Below are 19,812 nucleotides of genomic sequence, written 5' to 3' on the forward strand. Positions count from 1 at the left end.
CAATTATACAAAAACAACTTTTTACTTCTTTAGTTGGATGAACTCATGTATTTTACGGTAATGTTGCCATATTTCATGTTTGTATGTATTTGAAGCTGACAAAGATGTAGGGTTATGTTTATCTCTGACAACAGCAAGCTTAAATAAAAGCAGTGACATTATGAGATGTTTTATTTTTTACATATTTATTTTTGGTAAGTTTAGCTGATGATACTGTAGAAGCCGCTGGGGTCACTTTCTACCTTTGTCTTCACTGCAGAATAAGTCACCGCTTCCTCCTTTTTAACCTGTATAACAGAAAATTAAAGGATTTAAATAATTCAGACCATAACAAACACTAGAGAGTAGAGTCAAAGGAGCTTGCAAAGATGACCTGGATGACTGAGAACCTTCACAGACACTAGAGAGTAGATTTTTTTTTTTTTTTTTGCTTTTTTTGTTTCTCAAAAAATTCACTGATTCAAATCAAATGGGTTAATGAATAAAACATGAATCTACAACTGTTATATAGCCCAAAAGTAATTTTAAAATGGAATATAAGTAAAAAACAAAAAAACAATAGTTACAGTTTTCCTCAGTGAGGCATTTTGATCAGTGTGGTCAATAGTAGCATAGGTGATGCTGCTCTCTGGCTCATCCTGAAAGCAAACACAGTGGTTCAAAAAGCAAAGACATGAATGAAAACTACTTTAGGTTCTATTTCAGACACATGATGATCAAACATAGTCTCAAAAACTAAATGTTAACTTTCAAATAAAGACTTGATTTTGGCTTTACTCTTATTTTAGTAAAATTCTGTATAAAAGGGTGAAACTAACCAAAAAACCCTTTTAAAACGTCCACTAAAACCAGTGAAGTCAGAGAAGAGGAATTACAAGCAGGCTGAGGTTATTATGCCATTGTGCCAAAAAAAAGTAATTGTTGTTCCTCAGTTACTCATTGCATCTCAAACCAGCTTTAAACTGCTGCAAAGTGCACCTGTCCACTTAGTCACAGGTATGTATTTTTTCCCCTCTCTATACATACAGACTTTAAATAACAGATGGATGTAGTGTCCTGGTTTTAATAATTTAATATAATGAAGACAGTACCAAGAGAGGATGCTTTAAATGCATGTGATTATGCATAGCAGATGTTGACAGATGTTTGATATATCTGCCACTGTCGATTTGACTTTTGCACACATTACATATCGCTTTGGTTTCACCTACAGTACTGATTGTAAAATGTTTCCACAAATGCATAAAATTCGACACAACTACACAAGCATTGTTCTAACCTTTTAACCGAACGTTAACGTTACTCTGTCAACAGCCTATTTGTAAATGACCGAGCTAACAGAGCTATGTAAACAGAACGAAGACTGCAGTCGTCAGTAATGCAGCGTAATGGAATAGTCTCCCGATCTTCGCGAAAGTTATAAACAGCGTCCGGAACCCAGTTAAGGTACAAAAAAATCTATTCAACAAGAATAGTGATGCAGTTCAGTCTTTTTTCGCTCAGCCGAACTGTCTCTGTAGTTGTGTGGAGCAGCCTGTGTCAGTCACCTCTTTCACACGTCACTCACTCATCCAGTCATGCACAGCGGTTTCATAAGGAAACTCAGCTTTTTGATATAAAGTTTTTCTTGTTCCCGAATACAAATATATTTTTAAAGTATTTGTTCGAAATAAGTATTCGTAAAAAAACACGTTATTTGTGCCTCTCCGAATACCGTATTCGGGTTCAGCATACACAGTAATCTGATGAATCCAGGTTTAACTGGAATACTTTAGACAGCAAATTAAGCCAATGAATTATATAAATAATAATTTAATTTATTACTATGTTCATTACTATATTTATTATAGATACATGAACTATTTACCGAGATCAGCTGGCCCAAGACTCCTTGAAGTATTTCCTCATTCTAAACAAGAAAAGGGAAGAACACATTGTCATCATATACTGTGGCACGGTCAGCATGTTGCAATTTTCCGAGTGATCAGTGGCAATAATGTGCAAGAAAAAAGTTCATTTGTAAAGGTTATATTAATATTAAACAAAGGTATTTCTGTTATATGTGAAAACATATCATATATAGTGTGTATCAATATACTTACATGTTTGGGTTGGGTGGGTTTTTGAATGTCTGGAAGAAAAAGTAGAATCAATAATCACAATGTAGAGCTTCTTAAATCAATTTTCCAGTGCAAAGTATATTAGACTGAAGTAACCGCAGTGAAAATGTAGCATTTTCACAAGTTAACATTAAGCTGCAATTATTGCAGATTGCTCAAAATGGGATAGAGCTCTTGTAATAATATATAATAGTAATAATAATATTAGATGAACTAGATGATAAGTAGATGACCCAAGAATGACCACATTTATATGTACTATAATTACTAACCCTCTGTCACTTTAGCACGCCTCCTGTATTTGATGAAAACAGCAGCGATGACGGCAACCACCAGCACCAGCATCACAGCACCAATGATGATGAAAGCCTTGTTTGGGGTGGAATCTGTCAGAGGATTCAAAGTAGTCAGCATTAAAAGTCTTTCAAAAGTCATTAAAAAGTATGTAATTCACTTTTTTAAAAGTGACTCACTCTTATATCCCATCTTATCTTAATTTACTTTTCTTATTGATGTTATCCTACCTATGAGGACAGGTGTGTAGTGAGCTTCTATCTTCACAGTATTGTTATCTTCAAACTGGCAGGTGTATCTTTTCTTGTTGCCACTCTGAAGCTTCACAGTCAGAAGAGAAACACACGTGTGTCCAGTGTTCTTGACATCTCTGTCCCACAGCACACTTCCTGTCTCATCCACCCAACGCATACTGTTTTCTTTACAAGGAGAGGGATAGTATCTAAACAGAGAGCACTCTAACGTGACGTTTCCATCGTCCTTTGGATCAGTGTCTGATGGAAATGCTGAAACTGAGCAGAGAACACGAGTGAAAACAGTTATGCAAGTTCAAAACATCTGGATTATCTTCCTAAATGTGAGAAACCTTATGAGACATTACAAATAAGTTCTATTTTTCTCCTGGTATTTTAATAGCTTAAATAAGTGATTATCTAATAGTAGTTTTACTAATTTAGAATATAAAATTTGAAATGAATACATAAGCCATGGCCAGATTTACTGCTCTCATCCAATGAAATAAAAACTCTTTTCATTTAAGGACCTGTCTCCATGTTTCAACACGAGAATTTTAATTCCCCAAGAAGGTGATACATTCAATTACATGACACGTGTAGAGGGAAATCAATGCTGTATAATAGTAAGTGTGGTGATAATGGGTGTGTTTAATGCTTAATGTACGGTGTCATTCACAGATATGGATATATGGAAGTCCATGGAAGTCTAAATACTCACTGGTCAAAATATTTAGGTCCACAGTTGTGTCCTGATCAGCGTTCCCCTCAGGCCGACAGAAGTATTGACCGGCATCCTCTGCAGTGATGTTGTTAATACTCAGTGAACAGTTACTGTGCAGACTCAGTCTGTCAGCTTGAGCTGAGTTCTTCTCAACAATTCCATTATGAACCATATTTATTGTCTGAGACTCATGTTTGCTGTAAGCCCAGATAACCATGGAGCATGTATCAGGCACATTGTCACAGGGCATAATGACATCATTTCCAGGTGTTAGATACAAGACGTGTTTGGTTTCACTGACCCCCACTGCAAAGAAAAGAGCACATTCAGAAAAATGTGTATATAGCACACATGGTCATCTTCAAACAAAAAAATGAATAAACTGAGTGCAAGAGGTTTGTCCCCCCCCCCCCCCTTTTTTTTTCTTTTTAGAATCATTCAATGTCCAAAGATTTCTTTGTATTATACTGAAATGGCTTTGGATTTGTCAGAAGATCACAAATCAAGTTTAAATTTGTTTCCAAACTGAACTCACGCTCATGCCACAATTCTGTCTTCCGAAATATTGACTAATTTTAACAAGTAACAAAAAAAACTTGTATGAAGCTATCAAAGTGGTTATCAAAGTAAGCAATAAAAATAAAGGAGGCTTTACCTTCACACTGAAGCACAAGAATTAGAATAAATGTAAGCAGGACCATTCTGTGCCGTTCTGTCAGCGCGCAAACGTTATGAGGCTTTTCTCTGCCGATGGTCTGTCTGATGCTTCCATTTCCTCTTTGACATCATCACAAACCACCAACATTATTTTAAAAGAACTTGGATTATGTAACATCTGTGCCTGCAAACACAGCTTAAAAAAAATTCACCTTAATTAGATGGATGAAAACCGTACTGGTTTGGCCTGATCGCTGCAATGATCGCTGAAACATTTTTTTTTCATACATCTCTTTTCCTTGTACTATTGTAGCCAATAAAGCACTTGGAGACTAGAGTAAAACTCTTAGGTTAATTAATTTTTTAAAATAATCCTGGCCATGATTTGATTTGATTTGATTTTATTGATTAGCATTCAAATTCAAATCTCAGTGAAAACAGTGAGAAAAAAAAAAACAAAAAACAGTGAAAACAGAACAAAAATCTACCATAAAGAAAGAAAGCATGAGACAAGGCTAATCAAAAGGTATTGGCTGAAGCATTTGCTTATTACGCCAACCCTTTTCACAAAATATCTTTTTGTATGCAGCTCCTGTACACAGGGCTTGAAGAAAATAATAAAACAAAGCAAAAACAAAACAAAACAAACAAACAAACAAACAAACAAACAAACAAAACAAAGAAAAAAAAACTTTCCACCTTAGATAAGTAACTACATCAAAGTAAAGAATCAAGAGGTTGTTTTTTTTCTCCTTTTTGTTCTTTTCATTCTTGATATATATATTTTTCTAATACTCTATTTTTAAACATGTTTTTAAACAAGGAAAATGAACTACACCTTTTTAAATCACTGTCATAACTATTCCACAGGTTAACTCCTCTAACAGAAACACATCTCTGCTTTATATTTGTCCTCATCTTGTTTTTCTTAAAGAAATCTGTTCCCCTTAAGTCATATTGACTCTCTCTGACTTTGAACAGCTTCTGAGTACTGGGGCAAAGCAAGTTATTTTGTGCTTTATACATTATCTGTGCCATTTTATATTCAACTAAATCATAAAATTTCAGGGTATTCAGATTAATAAACAAAATGTTAGTTGGTTCTATATAGTTTGATTGGTTTATAATTCTTATAGCTCTTTTTTGTAACTTGAAAATATGAAGAGTGTTCGTTTTATATGCATTACCCCATATCTCCAGACAGTAAGTCATATATGGAAGCAACAGAGTACAATAAAGTGTGTATAATGATTTTTTGTTCAGGACATGCTTTGTTTTATAGAGAATAGCAATGGTTTTTGACATTTTTGTTTTCACGTGGTTTATATGAGACTTCCAACTCAGCTTATCATCAATTATCACTCCAAGAAATTTATTTTCGTACACTCTTTCAATTTCAATTCCATTAACCCTTATTTTAGATACATTTTTCACTTGTCTAGTGCCAAAAATAATCAATTTTGTTTTCTTTATATTTAATGATAACTTATTTACATCAAACCAGTTTTTTAATATATTTAACTCCTTTTCCGCTGTAGTCAGAAGCTGTTCTAAGTTTTTACCTGAGCAGTACAGAGTCGTATCATCAGCAAACAATACACATTTTAACAGTTTGGAAACACTACATATGTCATTTATATATAATATAAATAATTTAGGGCCCAGCACAGAGCCCTGAGGAACACCACAAGTTACCTTCAACTGCTTAGATTTTACATTATTGAATTCGACATATTGATATCTTTCATCCAGGTAACTTTTCATCCACTTGTATGCTATCCCTCTTATGCCATATCTCTCGAGTTTATTCATTAATATAGAATGATCAATTGTATCAAACGCCTTTTTTAAGTCTATAAAAACACCAACAGTATATTCCTTATTATCTATTGCATTAGATATCCCTTCAACAAGTTCCATCACTGCCATTGAAGTGGACCTTTTCACTCTAAAGCCATATTGGTTATCACTTAGGAGATTATGCTTCTCAATATATTTATCAAGTCTATTAACAAATAACTTTTCTAAAATTTTGGAGAACTGTGGGAGTAGTGATATTGGCCTATAATTGGTAAACTGACATCTCCCTCCGTTTTTATGGATTGGAATAACTTTTGCTATTTTCATTTGTGAGGGAAACACACCAGTTTGAAAGGACAGATTACAAATGTATGCGAAAGGTTGCACTATATATTCTATAATACTTTTAACTAATATCATGTCAATACCAAAACAGTCAGTGGACTTTTTATTTTTAAATGTCTTCACAATGTTAATTATTTCTCTATGAGTTACAGCACCAATAAACATGGAGGACACATTCTGAGTAATATGTTTATTTAGGTCGTTATTATTTCTTGACTCTGGAATTTCTTTTGCTAAATTAAAGCCAACATTTACAAAGAAATCATTAAATTCATTTGCAATGTCTTTAGTTTTATCAAGCACAATATCTTTATCTTTTTTAAAATAATCTGGATAATTCTTATTTTTTGAGCCCTTTTTGATTAGACTGTTTAATATCCTCCATGTTTCTTGTGTGTTACTTCTACTTTGCTCCAATAATTTGTGGTAATATTCTTTCTTACTTGTTCTTATAATATTTACTAATCTATTTTTATATAACTTGTACTTTATTTCAGCATCTTTTGTCCTCTGTTTTATGAATCTCTTATATAGATTATTTTTCTTTTTACATGCATCTTCTATCCCCTTTGTGATCCATGGCTTATTTGATCTGTGATGCTTTCTAGTGATTTTCATTAAAGGGCAATGTTTTTCATATAGTGAAATTACAGTTGATAAGAATGCATCATATGCACTATTTGAATCTTCATTTGCAAAAACCTCATTCCAATTGTGTTTTTGATGACATGTGGGTAGCAAGATCCTATCGTCCCATGGTTTTTCCTCACCAAATTTACAGGTGTATCTATTATCGTGTCCATTCTGATGCTTCACAGTCAGAAAAGAAAGAAGGCTACAGAACTACAGGGCTGATGAAATTTCCCCTGTGTGTGTGTGTGTGTGTGGGGGGGGGGGGGGGGGGGGGGGGGGCATTATTTTAGTGGTGAACTTATTTAGGTTGTGACCGTCCAAAACAGGGTCCACAGTCCAAAGCAGGACTTCAGAAGCAGTGCAGGACACAGTCGCTGCTTACTTTTAAACAAAGAGTATGGTAATAACAACCATAACAACAAAGTGTATGGTCGGTGAGTGACTGGCTGATTGAACACAGGTGGAGAGGTAAACTTTCAAACGAAATGCAAGAGAACAACAGATTACAAAATAGGAAAGTGAGAACTTCCTTGTTTTGAAGCATATTATTTGCAGTAAGTGCAACACAAATTCGACTGAAAATGACGAAACCTGATTTCAGGACATTGCTCATATAAGCAATGTTTTGTTACGCAAGCAATATTGTTATACGTAGTTTGGTCAATATTCAAAAAGATGTCATGAGATTATGAAGCATTAAAAAAAAACTTATGGGGAAAGTGAACGATATTATTTTTTAAAATAGAAAAATCTAATTAAAAACAAAGATTCATTTTTGTTCTGGTTAACAGAAGGTGGTGCTCTGACGTTCAGTCCAGTTCACGATCAGCTGTCCTGTTTCTCACATTTTCATAGTTCACTGTGTCATCATCACGGTCACCAACATAATGTACCTGCGAAAAACAACACAGGTAAATCGTCAAGGGAAACTCATTGAGATCAAAATTTAATTATATTTAAAATAAAATACTAGGTCATCTAAAAGGTATCCTTAGCTAGTTTAAATTAGCTAGCAATGATCACACTGGTGGAGACTGAGGGTAGCACATTTACATAATTTCACAGTACTACTAGTACTAGTACTACTGCCATCGTTAAGCAATTTTCACACAAATATCAGATAATTTTGGGAGACTCAGGTTAAGATGTCCTCCATAACAGGTGTAGTACACAGGAGGAAATAGTTGTCTTAGGTTTTTGGAAAATCTTTTTTAGCCCAGCTAAAGAGTGCAGGAAACAGAGCACTTGACCTTTGAGGTGCATGCACCAGATGCTTAGCTGCAGTATCTGCATGTCTGCTCACAGTATGAGATTGTTTTTGAATGGAGACAGTAATGCTTTACATACAACTGTTAGTTTTTTTTAACTTTACTTACTAATGGCTATTTCACTATCACTTAAAGATTTAAATTAACTGTGAGCATTTCTGAAGTCTTAAAAACATGTTCTGCTGCCACTGAAGAAAAATAATTATGGCAACCAAAAATGAGGTCATAGTGTTTCCTGCCATTTACAGCAGAAAGAAAAAAATCTCCCAAAGAGCTGAGAAATAAGTGTGTGACAGGGACACAACGATCAGTTGAGATCAGTTGGGTCACAGACTGGTCTCAGCAGATTGTTGCCCCTCCCTGAGACTGGTTCTGTCTGAGGCTTCTTCCTCTTGAAAGGGAGTTTTTCCTTCCCACTGTAGCCAAGCGCGTTTTTCAAAGAGGTTGTTTGATCATTGGGCTTTTCTCTCTAGTTGTTGTAGGGTCTTTACCTTTGAATACAAACCATCTTGAGGTGATTGCCGTTGTGATTTTACGATATATAAATTAAATTAGATTGAATATGATTTTTTTAATTTGTTTACTTGTTTATTTGTTTATCTGTTTGTTTCTGGTGCATAATGGAAAAAAAAAAAGTACACAACGCTCTAGACATATTTGGGGCAACAAGATAATAAAAAAAACTACCCAGTAATCCTATAAACATTTGCGATGAAGCATCATGGCAGATTAAATTGTAAACATACAGATTATGTTTTTCTGTGCCATTTAAAGTCTTTATATTAGAAATGGTAAAAATGGTAAATGGCCTGTATTTATATAGCGCTTTACTAGTCCCTAAGGACCCCAAAGCGCTTTACATATCCAGTCATCCACACATTCACACACTGGTGATGGCAAGCTACATTGTAGCCACAGCCACCCTGGGGCGCACTGACAGAGGCGAGGCTGCCGGACACTGGCGCCACCGGGCCCTCTGACCACCACCAGTAGCCAACGGGTGAAATGTCTTGCCCAAGGACACAACGACCGAGACTGTCCAAGCTGGGGCTCGAACCGGCAACCTTCCGATTACAAGGTGAACTCCCAACTCGTGAGCCACAGAAAGCCTGTGTGTTTAAAATTCAGGTTTTTTTTAACTCACATTCGTGTCTTCAGGTGGCTTTTTCCTTCCTAAAACAAGAGCACTGAATAAATTCAAAGGTCTTTTTGTTGGTAATCTGTCTCATTACTGATCTGAATTGTCTCACCTTTGTGTCTGATCACAAGAACCGTGATTACAATCATCACTGTGAGTCCTACAAAGCGAAGAGCCCACGTGATGTAGTTCAGAGGAGACCGATCTGGGGTACCTAGAGAACACACAGTTCAAAATATTTCTTTATAAATTTGATATCTTTTAGTCAAAGTATTTAAATAACTTTAACTGCTGTAAAAATCCAAATTATTATTTATACTAGGAGTTCAAATGTCATGGGTCAAACTGATCTAATTGTTATACAAATCCTACCTATGAGGACAGGTGTGTAGTGAGCTTCTATCTTCACAGTATTGTTATCTTCAAACTGGCAGGTGTATCTTTTCTTGTTGCCACTCTGAAGCTTCACAGTCAGAAGAGAAACACACGTGCGTCCAGTGTTCTTCACATCTCTGTCCCACAGCACACTTCCTGTCTCATCCACCCAACGCATACTGTTTTGTTTGCAAGGAGGGAGAGTACAGCAGAGATAGAAGTAACGCATTATTGTAATCTGATTACTTTTTTCAAGTAACTTGACCAACACTGATTAGGACCCAAGATGCAGGCTTCTGCTTCTGATGCAAGATTCATTTTTATGGTGAGGGTAGAAACAGCAGTGGTGATAGCATGTGCAGAACGTAGCCTGGCTAAATTAACCAGCCCAGAACACAGATTATCTTTGGGGTTCTTTTAATCTGAATGATAAAGTAAGCGCTGGAAATAAAAAGGTTGTAAAAATAAATGCATTTATTTCTTATCCAGTAACAGCTTTGTGCACTGGTAACCCACTGCTACTGCAGGTTATTTTCTCAACTTTGTCAGCATCTGTAACTCAAAGATGTCTAGCGTCAATGTGTGACTGATATAAACCCATCCAGAAACAAAATCTCAGCAGTGCAAAAATAATTGTAGTGGCTTCTCCTGCTGAAAGACAGAGCCAAGATTAAACAGTTAACAAAGGTACATTTTCCCTCTTACCCACGGAGATATTATAATACAAGTGTGAACTCAAATACATACAGTGCATTAATCCAGTAGAAAAACGGAATACAGATCCCTCTGAGATGAATGGTTGAAGTCGGTTGCAGACACTTCTGGTGCTTTAACTGTTCCACACTTTGCGTTTCAAACAGATCACGCAGCGAAAAACCGTCGTGATTACATTGTGGGCATTGCACACCCACATTACACCAATGCAAGCTAGCACTTCCGTGAATGTCTCTGTAGATCCCCATCATCATCTCTTGCGCTCTCAGAGGTACCCCAAAAGAAACAGCGCCATCCAGTGGCATGTCCCATAATACTGACCTTCCACCTGGCTACACTAAGATAACCTAAACTGGAAAAACTAACAAAAACATACCAGAAACCTTTAAACAGAGACGCAGGGAGACTTGGGGAAACAACACAGACGAACCAGCAATGAGCACAAGATGACACACACTGAATACACAGACGGGAACATGAGGGAATGAGGAACAGGTGGCAACACAGCTAGAACTGATTGGGCATAAAGAGACAAGGAAGCAAAGCAGAATGCACTAACGTAAGACACAGACTTTCAAAGTAAAACAGGAAATACACAGAGAGGCAGACTGGAGGGGGAGAGAGAACACTGAGGAGCACGAGGGAGAGCACAGACATGATGGGTTGGGGAAACATGGAATAAAACACAAGGAGGGAAAATAAGGCACCAGAACTCCAATACACAGAGGGAGACACAGGGGGTAAAGACACAAGGGGAAATCCAATCAACTAAACCGAACAACAAAGAATAACTCCTTAGAATGACAAATGATCTTAGCATGATACAGAAACGCAACAAAACTGAGAGTGCTAGGTCAAAATGACCCAGGACCCCAACATACTCATTGCCATTCATTTACCATGTTACCTGAAGTGTTTCACCCACAAGGTCAATCTTATGTCACAGTAGATGCTAAATCAGCTATGGGGACAGTGCGGTGTATAACTGGCTTTTCAATAGAAGCCCAGGGGCAAGTAAAACAAACAAAAGAAAAAACAGGTCTTGGTTAATTTAACCTGGTAGAGTTTCTAAAAGTCTGTAAAATACATGCCACAAAAGCCCCTTTTTATCTTTTGTCTGACAGAAAACGTCTTCATTTATACCTTTATAAGCTTTCTTCCGATTGGCTGCTCCTCATCAACACATGTACCAAAAGTTGAACGAACAACTGTTGTCACATCCAGAGCTGTGTGCCTGAGGTGAGCTTTGCACATACTCATTATTTCAAACTCTGGGCTGCAATTAAATACATATACAGGATAAGACACAAGGAAAGGCAAAATATGCTGAGAACTCTGTTATTCTCTGTATTAAATTAGATTAAAGTTCTTCCCTGGAAATGCAATACGCCAAACGCATGCATATGCATTTGATAAATTTAATTAATAAATTATCTAAAAAGAAGAGAAAAAAACACACTAGTGGCACTATAGGTCAGAACAATGCTTCAGTGATCCTTTGGGATTACTGGTGTTATGTGGGCCACTGATTTATTCATCATCCTTTTATTGTCTTCTTGTCATCTCATTAACCAGCTCTGTTGGTCGCAGAATACTCGTCCACGTATATAAAGCCAGAGAAGTCAGAGCGTGGAAGTTTGCAGCTGACATCTTGTTCCCTTTCTCTTCCTCCCTCACCACGGGTATTACCTTTTTGTTTTATTTGTGTATTTTAATTACAAGTTAATCACAATCTAGTTTTGTTTTGTTTTTTCCATTAGTTTAGCTAGAAACCTGATTTTGTTGACTGTCTCCCTCCTGTCTCTTTTGGCCCTTTGGGCCATGAATTTAGCAGCTATAACAGTTGTTTAACTCATTCACTGCCAGCCATTGGCAGTGAATGAGTTAAACCCATTGACTCATTCACTGCAATTGACGGCTATAGACGTCAATGGCAGTGAATGAGTTAATAGACTCTTTTTTTAGAAGAAAAAAAACGTGTGAATGGTTGTCTGTCTCTCTGTGTTAGCCCTGTGACAGACTGGTGACCTCTCTAGAGTATACCCGGCCTCTTGCCCTATTGCAGCTGGCACAGGCTTCTGGTGCCCCTGTGACCCTGAATTGGATGAGCAGAAGAGAATAGATGGAATTCTGAACGTTTAAATCTGATCTATTTAAAAAGTCAAAGGTTATTCTTAGTAATAAATGGCCTTCAAATAGACTGTTTAGTTCAGCAGTGTAGTTTGCAGCAAATTAAGTCCAAGGAAAAAATGCAGGTTCTGCCTTACATGTATGTCATTTAAGCTTGTTGGAGTGAAAATGCTTTAATGACACAAAAAGCATCTGACTATATTTTATTTGTGTTATTGGTGGAAAAAACGATTTAGCTGGCCAATGATGTGTTTACGTTTTTAAATTTTTTTTTTTTTTAAGTTATTTAAAATTTGACTTGCACCTAGTTTTACTCAAATTAGAGACACATGGTTTTTCAGTGACCATGTGTGCATATGTGTTGATCACTTGTCAACACATATGCACAAGCAGGATCCTGAGGTCTTAACTCTGAGATGGAAATTTCAGAAAGTTTGGTTTCAGAAAAGCTGATCAGGGCATAATTAATGAAAAAAGACTTCCAATATCACTGTTCACCATGAAAAAGGAGCATAAAAAGCACCAAGCCCCCATTTTTTTTATCCAGTTGACTGTAGAATACAAATACATATCTCACTGTGAGCAACAAAAATTGCCCTAAAAAAGCAGAGGGAGAAAATTATCCACTTCATTTACCAACCTCATTTTAACATCGGCTACGGGTAAACTCTTCCACATTGTAAACATTTAAAATTTTACTGTGAAGCACAGCAGAAGATGAAGCATTTTCCACTAGATTATTTAATTTTTCTAGAAGTTACACATTGTACAGTGTGTTTCAGTCTTGTTCAGTATCCAAAGGTTTCATGATGTATTTGTGCAGGAACTGAGAAGCCACAAAGCACAAGAAAGAGAAAGTAAACATGATCTTTCTGAAGAATACAAATTATTTATAAAATGATAAAGAACTAAAAAGAATTATGATGACTCTTTGTTCCTGGTGAGATAAAGTTGGTGCTCTGAGCTCAGCACTGCTTTTCAGGGTCACCAAAATCAGCACGTTCACCATCAACCTGTTAAGTAGGGGAGACCGGGGATAGTTGTAACGTGGGTCAGTTGTAACACTTCCAATTTCTCCAATCAGGGCTAAGTTTCAAATGATGTGACTCATCCTGTGCATGCCCAACTCAGTTCTGCTATCACATGTGAAAAATCAGCACATTTTGTCAAACACAGACAATTTAACACGAAAAAAAGTAATTTGTATGCCAAAAAGTAAGTTTTTCTACTTTATTTCAATTTCTAATAGCATTATCTGCTTTGCAGTTAAACTCATCAAACTTAAATTATGTTATTTGTATGTCTATGGGGATATATTCTGTGTAGGTCTTTAGTGCTAATGTTTTAGCCGTTGGCTGTAATATTAGCTAGTTCATGGCTATAGGAGTCTGGGTCAGTTGTAACAGCAACAGTCTGGGTTAGTTGTAACAATAATGCAGGTGTTACAACTTACCACACTATTACTTTAACTTATATTAAACAAGTTGGGGCAACGACATCAGCAGAGAGAGGTTCACTGGTCGCTTTTGTATATGCGGTTAATGCCATTGGCAACACAATTCCTCCACTGTTTGTGTTCCCACACATACATTATGCAGACCACTGTGTCAGAGATGGACCAGTAGGAAGTACTGGTAGTGGAAATAAATCAGGATGGGTGCAAGAAACAGATTTCCTCATCTTTCTGAAGCACTTTGCAAACCACACCAAGGTAAGCCATGATAAAAAGTAATGGAATTGCGATGCTGGTGAACAACTAAGTGCATTCATGTGTTGAATAAACAAAGATTACATGTTAATATTTTGTCAGTACCCTTATTTCATTGTGTTACATTTCACCCCAGGATATGTTACAACTAACCCAGACTATGGGGTTAATTGTAACATTTCACTCTTTGTGTTTGAGACCATACCATGCAATGGGTAATTGTGCTGCAGAGAAAATAGCTGCACTATTTAATAGCCGAGACATGTAAATACTTTGCATTACATTTTGAATCCACTACCTTAAACGAGCTCCAATTTACAGACAGAAATGTCAAAAATGTTACAACTATCCCCGGTCTCCCCTACAACGCAAGTAAATCTTCAAAAACAGGTGGTGTATTAGATATTACAGACACATAAAAAATAATGCCTGTGTTGTTAATTTAGACGGTTGCTATGTTTGAACTGATATGCTTTGCTTGTTTTGTGCAAACATGATGATATTCTTTGGTTTGTTCAGGTGCCACTTTATAAACCTAAACTGTGCTGCCATATTCTTTTAAGAGACAAGAGGCTTTCTCTCTTGGCAGAACCTCCAGTGAAAGCTGTGCTTTTTCATGTTTGCTTATGCAGTTTTGTTTCATTTTTGTTAAATAAAAATGACACAGTATCAATGGCATATGTTGCTGTTCATCTGAGGTTGCACTTATCTAACTTGAAGGCCCTTTAAAGACCAGATTAGTATGCTGCTACAGTCAGTCATGTAAATGTGCTGCAGTACTGAATGATGCCACAAGGTGGTGCCTCCTCCTTATAGCAAATCCTGCAATAAGACAGGTTTGCATGTCTTTCCTGTACTAACTCATGAGAGTGTTCCTGTAACAGCAAAACTGTGAAATAAAGTCCTAGTTTCATCCAGTATTATGTTTATAGGTTTTCAAAAACTACCAAATTGTTCAAGAGGCACTTTAGATGACTCATACTGCTAACTGCTAACTTAAACTGTAAGCGTTAGCTACATTTTTAAATCGAAAAACCTACATATTTCAAGCTTCAACTCACTTTGGTGTTTTCAAGCTTTTAAAGTAGCTGGAAAAAGTAACAGAACAGCAATTAAACTGAAACGTCTGATTATTTTTGATCAGCGAACCTTATATGATGCAAATGCTGAAATAAATGCTTGATATAGGTAAAAAACATCCAAATCAAAAGGAAAGCCTTCCAAATTGATCCTGTGCTTGAAATTCTGCAGTAAAACTTATATCCTGCAGCTCTGTTAGCATTTAAATTGTCTAACCTCTGTTTCTCATAAGAGCAATGATAGCAATTATTAGGATCAGTCCTGCAATACAAAGGGCCAACATGATGTAGCTCAGAGGACACGGATCTGTGGAATCTGTGAAAAACACACGAAGGAAAATATTAATTCCTAAATTTCTTAAATTTCCTTCTTGTAACCTTATAGTCAATGTCCAGCAACATCAATGTTTTGAACATTTAGAAGCTACAGTAACAAACCAAAGCTATATGTCAAAATCAATCTGTTCTTTATCCTACCTGTGAAGACAGGTGTGTACTGAGCTTCTATCTTCACGCTGTTTTCCTTAAAAAACAGGCAGGTGTATGTTTTTCTGTGGCCTCGCTGATGTTTCACGGTCAGAAGTGAAACACACGTCCGTCCAGTGTTCGTGACACCTCTGTCAAGCAGCATCTTTCCCGTCTCGTCCAGCCAGCGGATGCTGTTCTCTTCACAAGGATGGAGGTCAGAGTATCTGAACAGAGCGCACTTTAATGTGAAGTCTCCATCCCCATTTAGTGTCTGAGATGCTGAAACTGAGAGAAATAGGTGATAAACAAAGTAAATGTAATTAGGTCATCACAACTGCTCCCACATCTCAAACTAATTCTAATGTTTAACAGCTTTATGCACATTTCATTGGATTCATCAGTGAGACTTTATTCTTAAGTTGTTGTTTCTAAGGACAGCATGAATCTGAAGTGTTAAAATCACTCAAACAAAAGCCTTTAATACATTTCATCATCCGTGTTTAGTCAAAACATTGTTTTTTTAGTTTGCTACTTTCCAGTTACTGCATGCTAAAAGTCTTCAATCCATCCAGTTTATTCCACTTTAGGGTCATGGGGACTAAAGCCCATACAATTTTTAATACACTTCAATGTATGCAGCTTCTAACTCTAAATGTTAAACGCTCCACGGCCCATCCCGAGGAAATATTGGACAAATATTGGACAAAGGCTGTTGATTATGGAGCGGCCAGGCTGGAGAAAAAGAGGAAGACCGCAGAGAAGATTCATGGATAGGTGGAAATGCAGATTGCTGGTATGACAGAGGAGGATGGTAGGGAAAGGGTGAGGCAGATGATTCACTGAGGCAACCCAATTAAGGAATTAAAAGAAAGACGAAGACACAAATACATGTAGTGTGTTTTACAGCAGAGTGTAAGTACCCACTATTCAAAATATGTAGATACACAACTGTGTCCTGGTCAGTGTTCTTGCCAGGCCGACAGCAGTAACCACCAGCGTCCTCAGCAGTGATGTTCTGGATGCCCAGGTGGCATTTACTGTGCAGACTGAGCCGGGCAGCTCGGGATGAGTTCTTCTCGATGGCCCCATTGTAAACTATGGCAGCAGTCCCAGATCGATCTTTGCTGTAAAGCCAGTGAACGACGGAGCAGCTTGAGTCAAGTGGGGCTGCGTTGTCACAGGGGAGAATGGCATCATGCCCCGATTTGTAATAAAGGTAGAAGTATCTTACACCAATGCCCGCTGTGAAGAAATAAACATGTTTACCTTTCTACTCATTTCTTTTATAATTCTAATGGAATAATCCATGTAACCTATTCAACCTAATGCTTTGAAACATGTATAATAATCATAAATCAAATTATATTGTGTTCTGTATTTTCGCCATATTTTTATCATTTGGGTTATTTTTTCCTTTTAATTTTAAATGAACAGCCAAATGCCTCAAACTGAATTCTCCACACCAATAAATCATGCTCATATCCTTCTAATGATCTGTCATAATGAAACTGTTTTAAATAAAAACAATAATAATCTTCACATTTTGGCCTAGAAAATTGTTAGAGAATCACACAGACATAAATATGGAGTGTGTTTCATAGGATCAGTTTGGGAAAGAATCAGTCAGTAGGAGGTTCTAAATATCACTAGCAAATCAAGTTCGCTCAGGTCATTGTACTCACTTGTCAGGATATTTAGATACACAGTTGTAAGCAGTGCATTGTTGTCCCCAGGCCGACAGTAGTAAACACCAGAGTCCTTCAAAGTGATGCTTTTGATGCCCAGGAAGCAGTTACTGTACAGACTCAGCCTGGCGGCTTGGGCTGTTTTCTCAATGATGTTTCCATTGTGAACCACCTCTGTAGTCCAAGGTAGCTCTCGGCTGTGAAACCAGCTAACGATGGAGCATGTTGAATCCAAAGGGGGTGCGTTGTCACAGGGGAGAATGGCATCATCTCCAAGTCGGTAATTAAGAGTGATGTATGCTTGAATGCTTGATGTACTGATGCATACTGCAAAGAAAAAAGATGTGTTTATTCTAGTCTACCCAATTATCAAGATGAGGAAGGCACCATGACTCAATAGTAACGGGACAAAGGAACATAATTTAAAATATATTTTTAACAGTTTCATGAAAGAATTTTGCAGACAGTGACTGGAAAACATGGACATGGACATTGTGGGTCTCCGCATTCACTTTTGAATTTAATAACTTGAAAATATGCTCTTTTGTGGCTCTTGGGTTTTGAAGAATACTACATTTCTTTGATTTGAGAAACTCTGGGGTTTCCTAAACTTGCACTGAGCCTTATATTTAAGAAAATACGAAAATAAAATACAAATGAATTCATCGGTGTTGGAGTACAGAGCCATAAGTACTAACTTTTTTGTGTCTTTTTCTAAAAAATTGTGAACGAACTGTATTTCTCTCTTAACCTCCTAGAACCTGGCGTCCACATATGTGGACATCACTATTTGGGTTATTTAGACCAAAATACTCAATTTTGCTCTACAAGGGCCTGATATCCACTTACAAGGACATTATACTGCTACTGTTCTATTGAAATTTTTATCCTCATATGTGGCTCTCATTTTTCTTAGAAAAAAAAAAATCTGGTAATTCTTGTTTTTACATTCATCGGGTCCCAATCAGCCCAAATATCAAAGAGAAATTAAAAAGCATGCCGTGGAAGAGTTCGGGTCTTAGGAAGTTAAAACAACGTTTAAAAGATCAAAGCTTTGAGTTTTTCTAATAGTTTTTCTTCCTTCAGCTGCTTTATATTCAACTGGAATGAACAGTCAGTGAAAGAATATGCACTGTAAGATCCAGGGTAAGATCCCTAGTGCACTTTATGCTTTGGGTCAAATGATTTATGATATCTAAAAACCCTTTACATTCTATTGTCAACCGAATTCAATGGAATTCTTCTAATTATGATCCAAAACCTAAAAATATACTTTACATGTTGGTATTTTTTTTTTTCCACATGGCAACAACAATCAATTAAAATGTATATATTTCATCGCAACATAGATAACAGAACCAAGAAAAGAAAATCGGAATAATTACCTTCAAACGGAAGCATAAAAATCAGGATTATTACAGGTTCTTGCATCTCGCAGGCTCGAAATGGGCTTCCTGGTACACAAGTGATAGTGTTTCCTGTTGATGGTTGTATTTATGAGTAAAGAATTGTGTAACAGCACCAACTCATCAGCCAAAAATAGGTTGAAAGGGCATGTTATAAGACCACTGACATTGGTCACTTTGGAGTTTTTGAATGCGTTTCCTGTCTTGGTTTGACTTTTATACCTTTCTTGGTAAGTACTGATACTGCAAGCCACATTCACCAATACATAAACCAACACCCTCTTTGGAAAATGTACACACATACACAAGGATAGTCCTTCCCAGCTATCGTAGGATGGGGGCCAGGACAGGTCGCCACTCTGACGCAGGGCTATCACAGAGACAGACAACTATTCACGCCTATGGCCTTTTTAAGATCCCCAATTAGCCAAGTACCCAGAGAGAACCCACACAAACATGAGGAGAACAAGTAAACTGCACACAGAAACCAGTGCTAACCACTGCACCACTGTGCTGTTATATGCACCTAATTCTTATTTATTAAAGTCATTAAAGGCTTACATACTACAATCATGGCATCCTGGAAAGAGAGCAGTTCAAAGAAATTGTTAAAAGTCCAGAATTAACAGGAAATTCTTGCTCAGGATGAGTTTTTATAAACTTGTGACCGCAGCTGTAACCATCTATGGTATAACACAGGTACAAAGTCACCGCCTACTGATCAGTTCTCTGGAAAACAGTGTCACAGTTCCTGGAAGAACCCTCCTACCTCAGTATGCTATTTTTATGCAGTGTCTTATAAAGTATTTGTCTTTCTCTGGTAAATATCCGTAATACATTCTTACAACCTCATACTATCAAACTGCCCACAGCTTCAAACAAAAACTTTCCTCTGTCGCTCGCACGCAACTTATTTTGTCTGTTACTTTCAGTCTAACTCACTTTCAGGTAAATGAACTTATAGGTAGATCAGCTTGATTGTTCACTTCTGGGTTTACTTATTGAGTCGAGAAAAAGTCTGTAAGAACAAATATG

The 19,812-nt window shown here is 36.9% G+C and overlaps 3 protein-coding genes across 3 annotated transcripts; all 3 read right to left on the bottom strand.

Annotated features, from left to right (window-relative positions):
• Positions 1–29: 29 nt before the first annotated feature.
• Positions 30–7,054, bottom strand: LOC147313105 (uncharacterized). The gene is made up of 8 exons (XM_086265056.1): positions 4,027–7,054; positions 3,369–3,677; positions 2,645–2,926; positions 2,393–2,506; positions 2,103–2,131; positions 1,868–1,909; positions 567–638; positions 30–287 (listed from the first exon to the last, which is right to left on the bottom strand). The coding sequence occupies exons 1-8, from the start codon at positions 4,070–4,072 to the stop codon at positions 201–203; spliced, it is 981 nt and encodes a 326-aa protein (XP_086121182.1). The 5' UTR covers positions 4,073–7,054; the 3' UTR covers positions 30–200.
• A 31-nt stretch (positions 7,055–7,085) lies between these two features.
• Positions 7,086–10,790, bottom strand: LOC147313106 (uncharacterized). Its single transcript, XM_086265058.1, has 5 exons — positions 10,335–10,790; positions 9,585–9,766; positions 9,325–9,426; positions 9,219–9,247; positions 7,086–7,699 (listed from the first exon to the last, which is right to left on the bottom strand). Exons 1-5 carry the CDS (start codon positions 10,604–10,606, stop codon positions 7,616–7,618), a joined length of 669 nt encoding a protein of 222 aa, XP_086121184.1. The 5' UTR covers positions 10,607–10,790; the 3' UTR covers positions 7,086–7,615.
• A 4,640-nt stretch (positions 10,791–15,430) lies between these two features.
• LOC147313107 (uncharacterized) lies at positions 15,431–18,802 on the bottom strand. The gene is made up of 5 exons (XM_086264525.1): positions 18,757–18,802; positions 17,369–17,698; positions 16,611–16,928; positions 15,696–15,971; positions 15,431–15,525 (listed from the first exon to the last, which is right to left on the bottom strand). Exons 1-5 carry the CDS (start codon positions 18,800–18,802, stop codon positions 15,431–15,433), a joined length of 1,065 nt encoding a protein of 354 aa, XP_086120651.1.
• Between the last annotated feature and the right edge of the window lie 1,010 nt (positions 18,803–19,812).

The sequence above is a fragment of the Aulonocara sp. 'chitande type north' Nkhata Bay genome, linkage group LG15 (genome assembly GCF_057382095.1).
Source record: "Aulonocara sp. 'chitande type north' Nkhata Bay isolate Kocher_YH1m ecotype deep benthic linkage group LG15, A_spYH_male_GT1.1, whole genome shotgun sequence".
Taxonomy (NCBI): domain Eukaryota; kingdom Metazoa; phylum Chordata; class Actinopteri; order Cichliformes; family Cichlidae; genus Aulonocara; species Aulonocara sp. 'chitande type north' Nkhata Bay.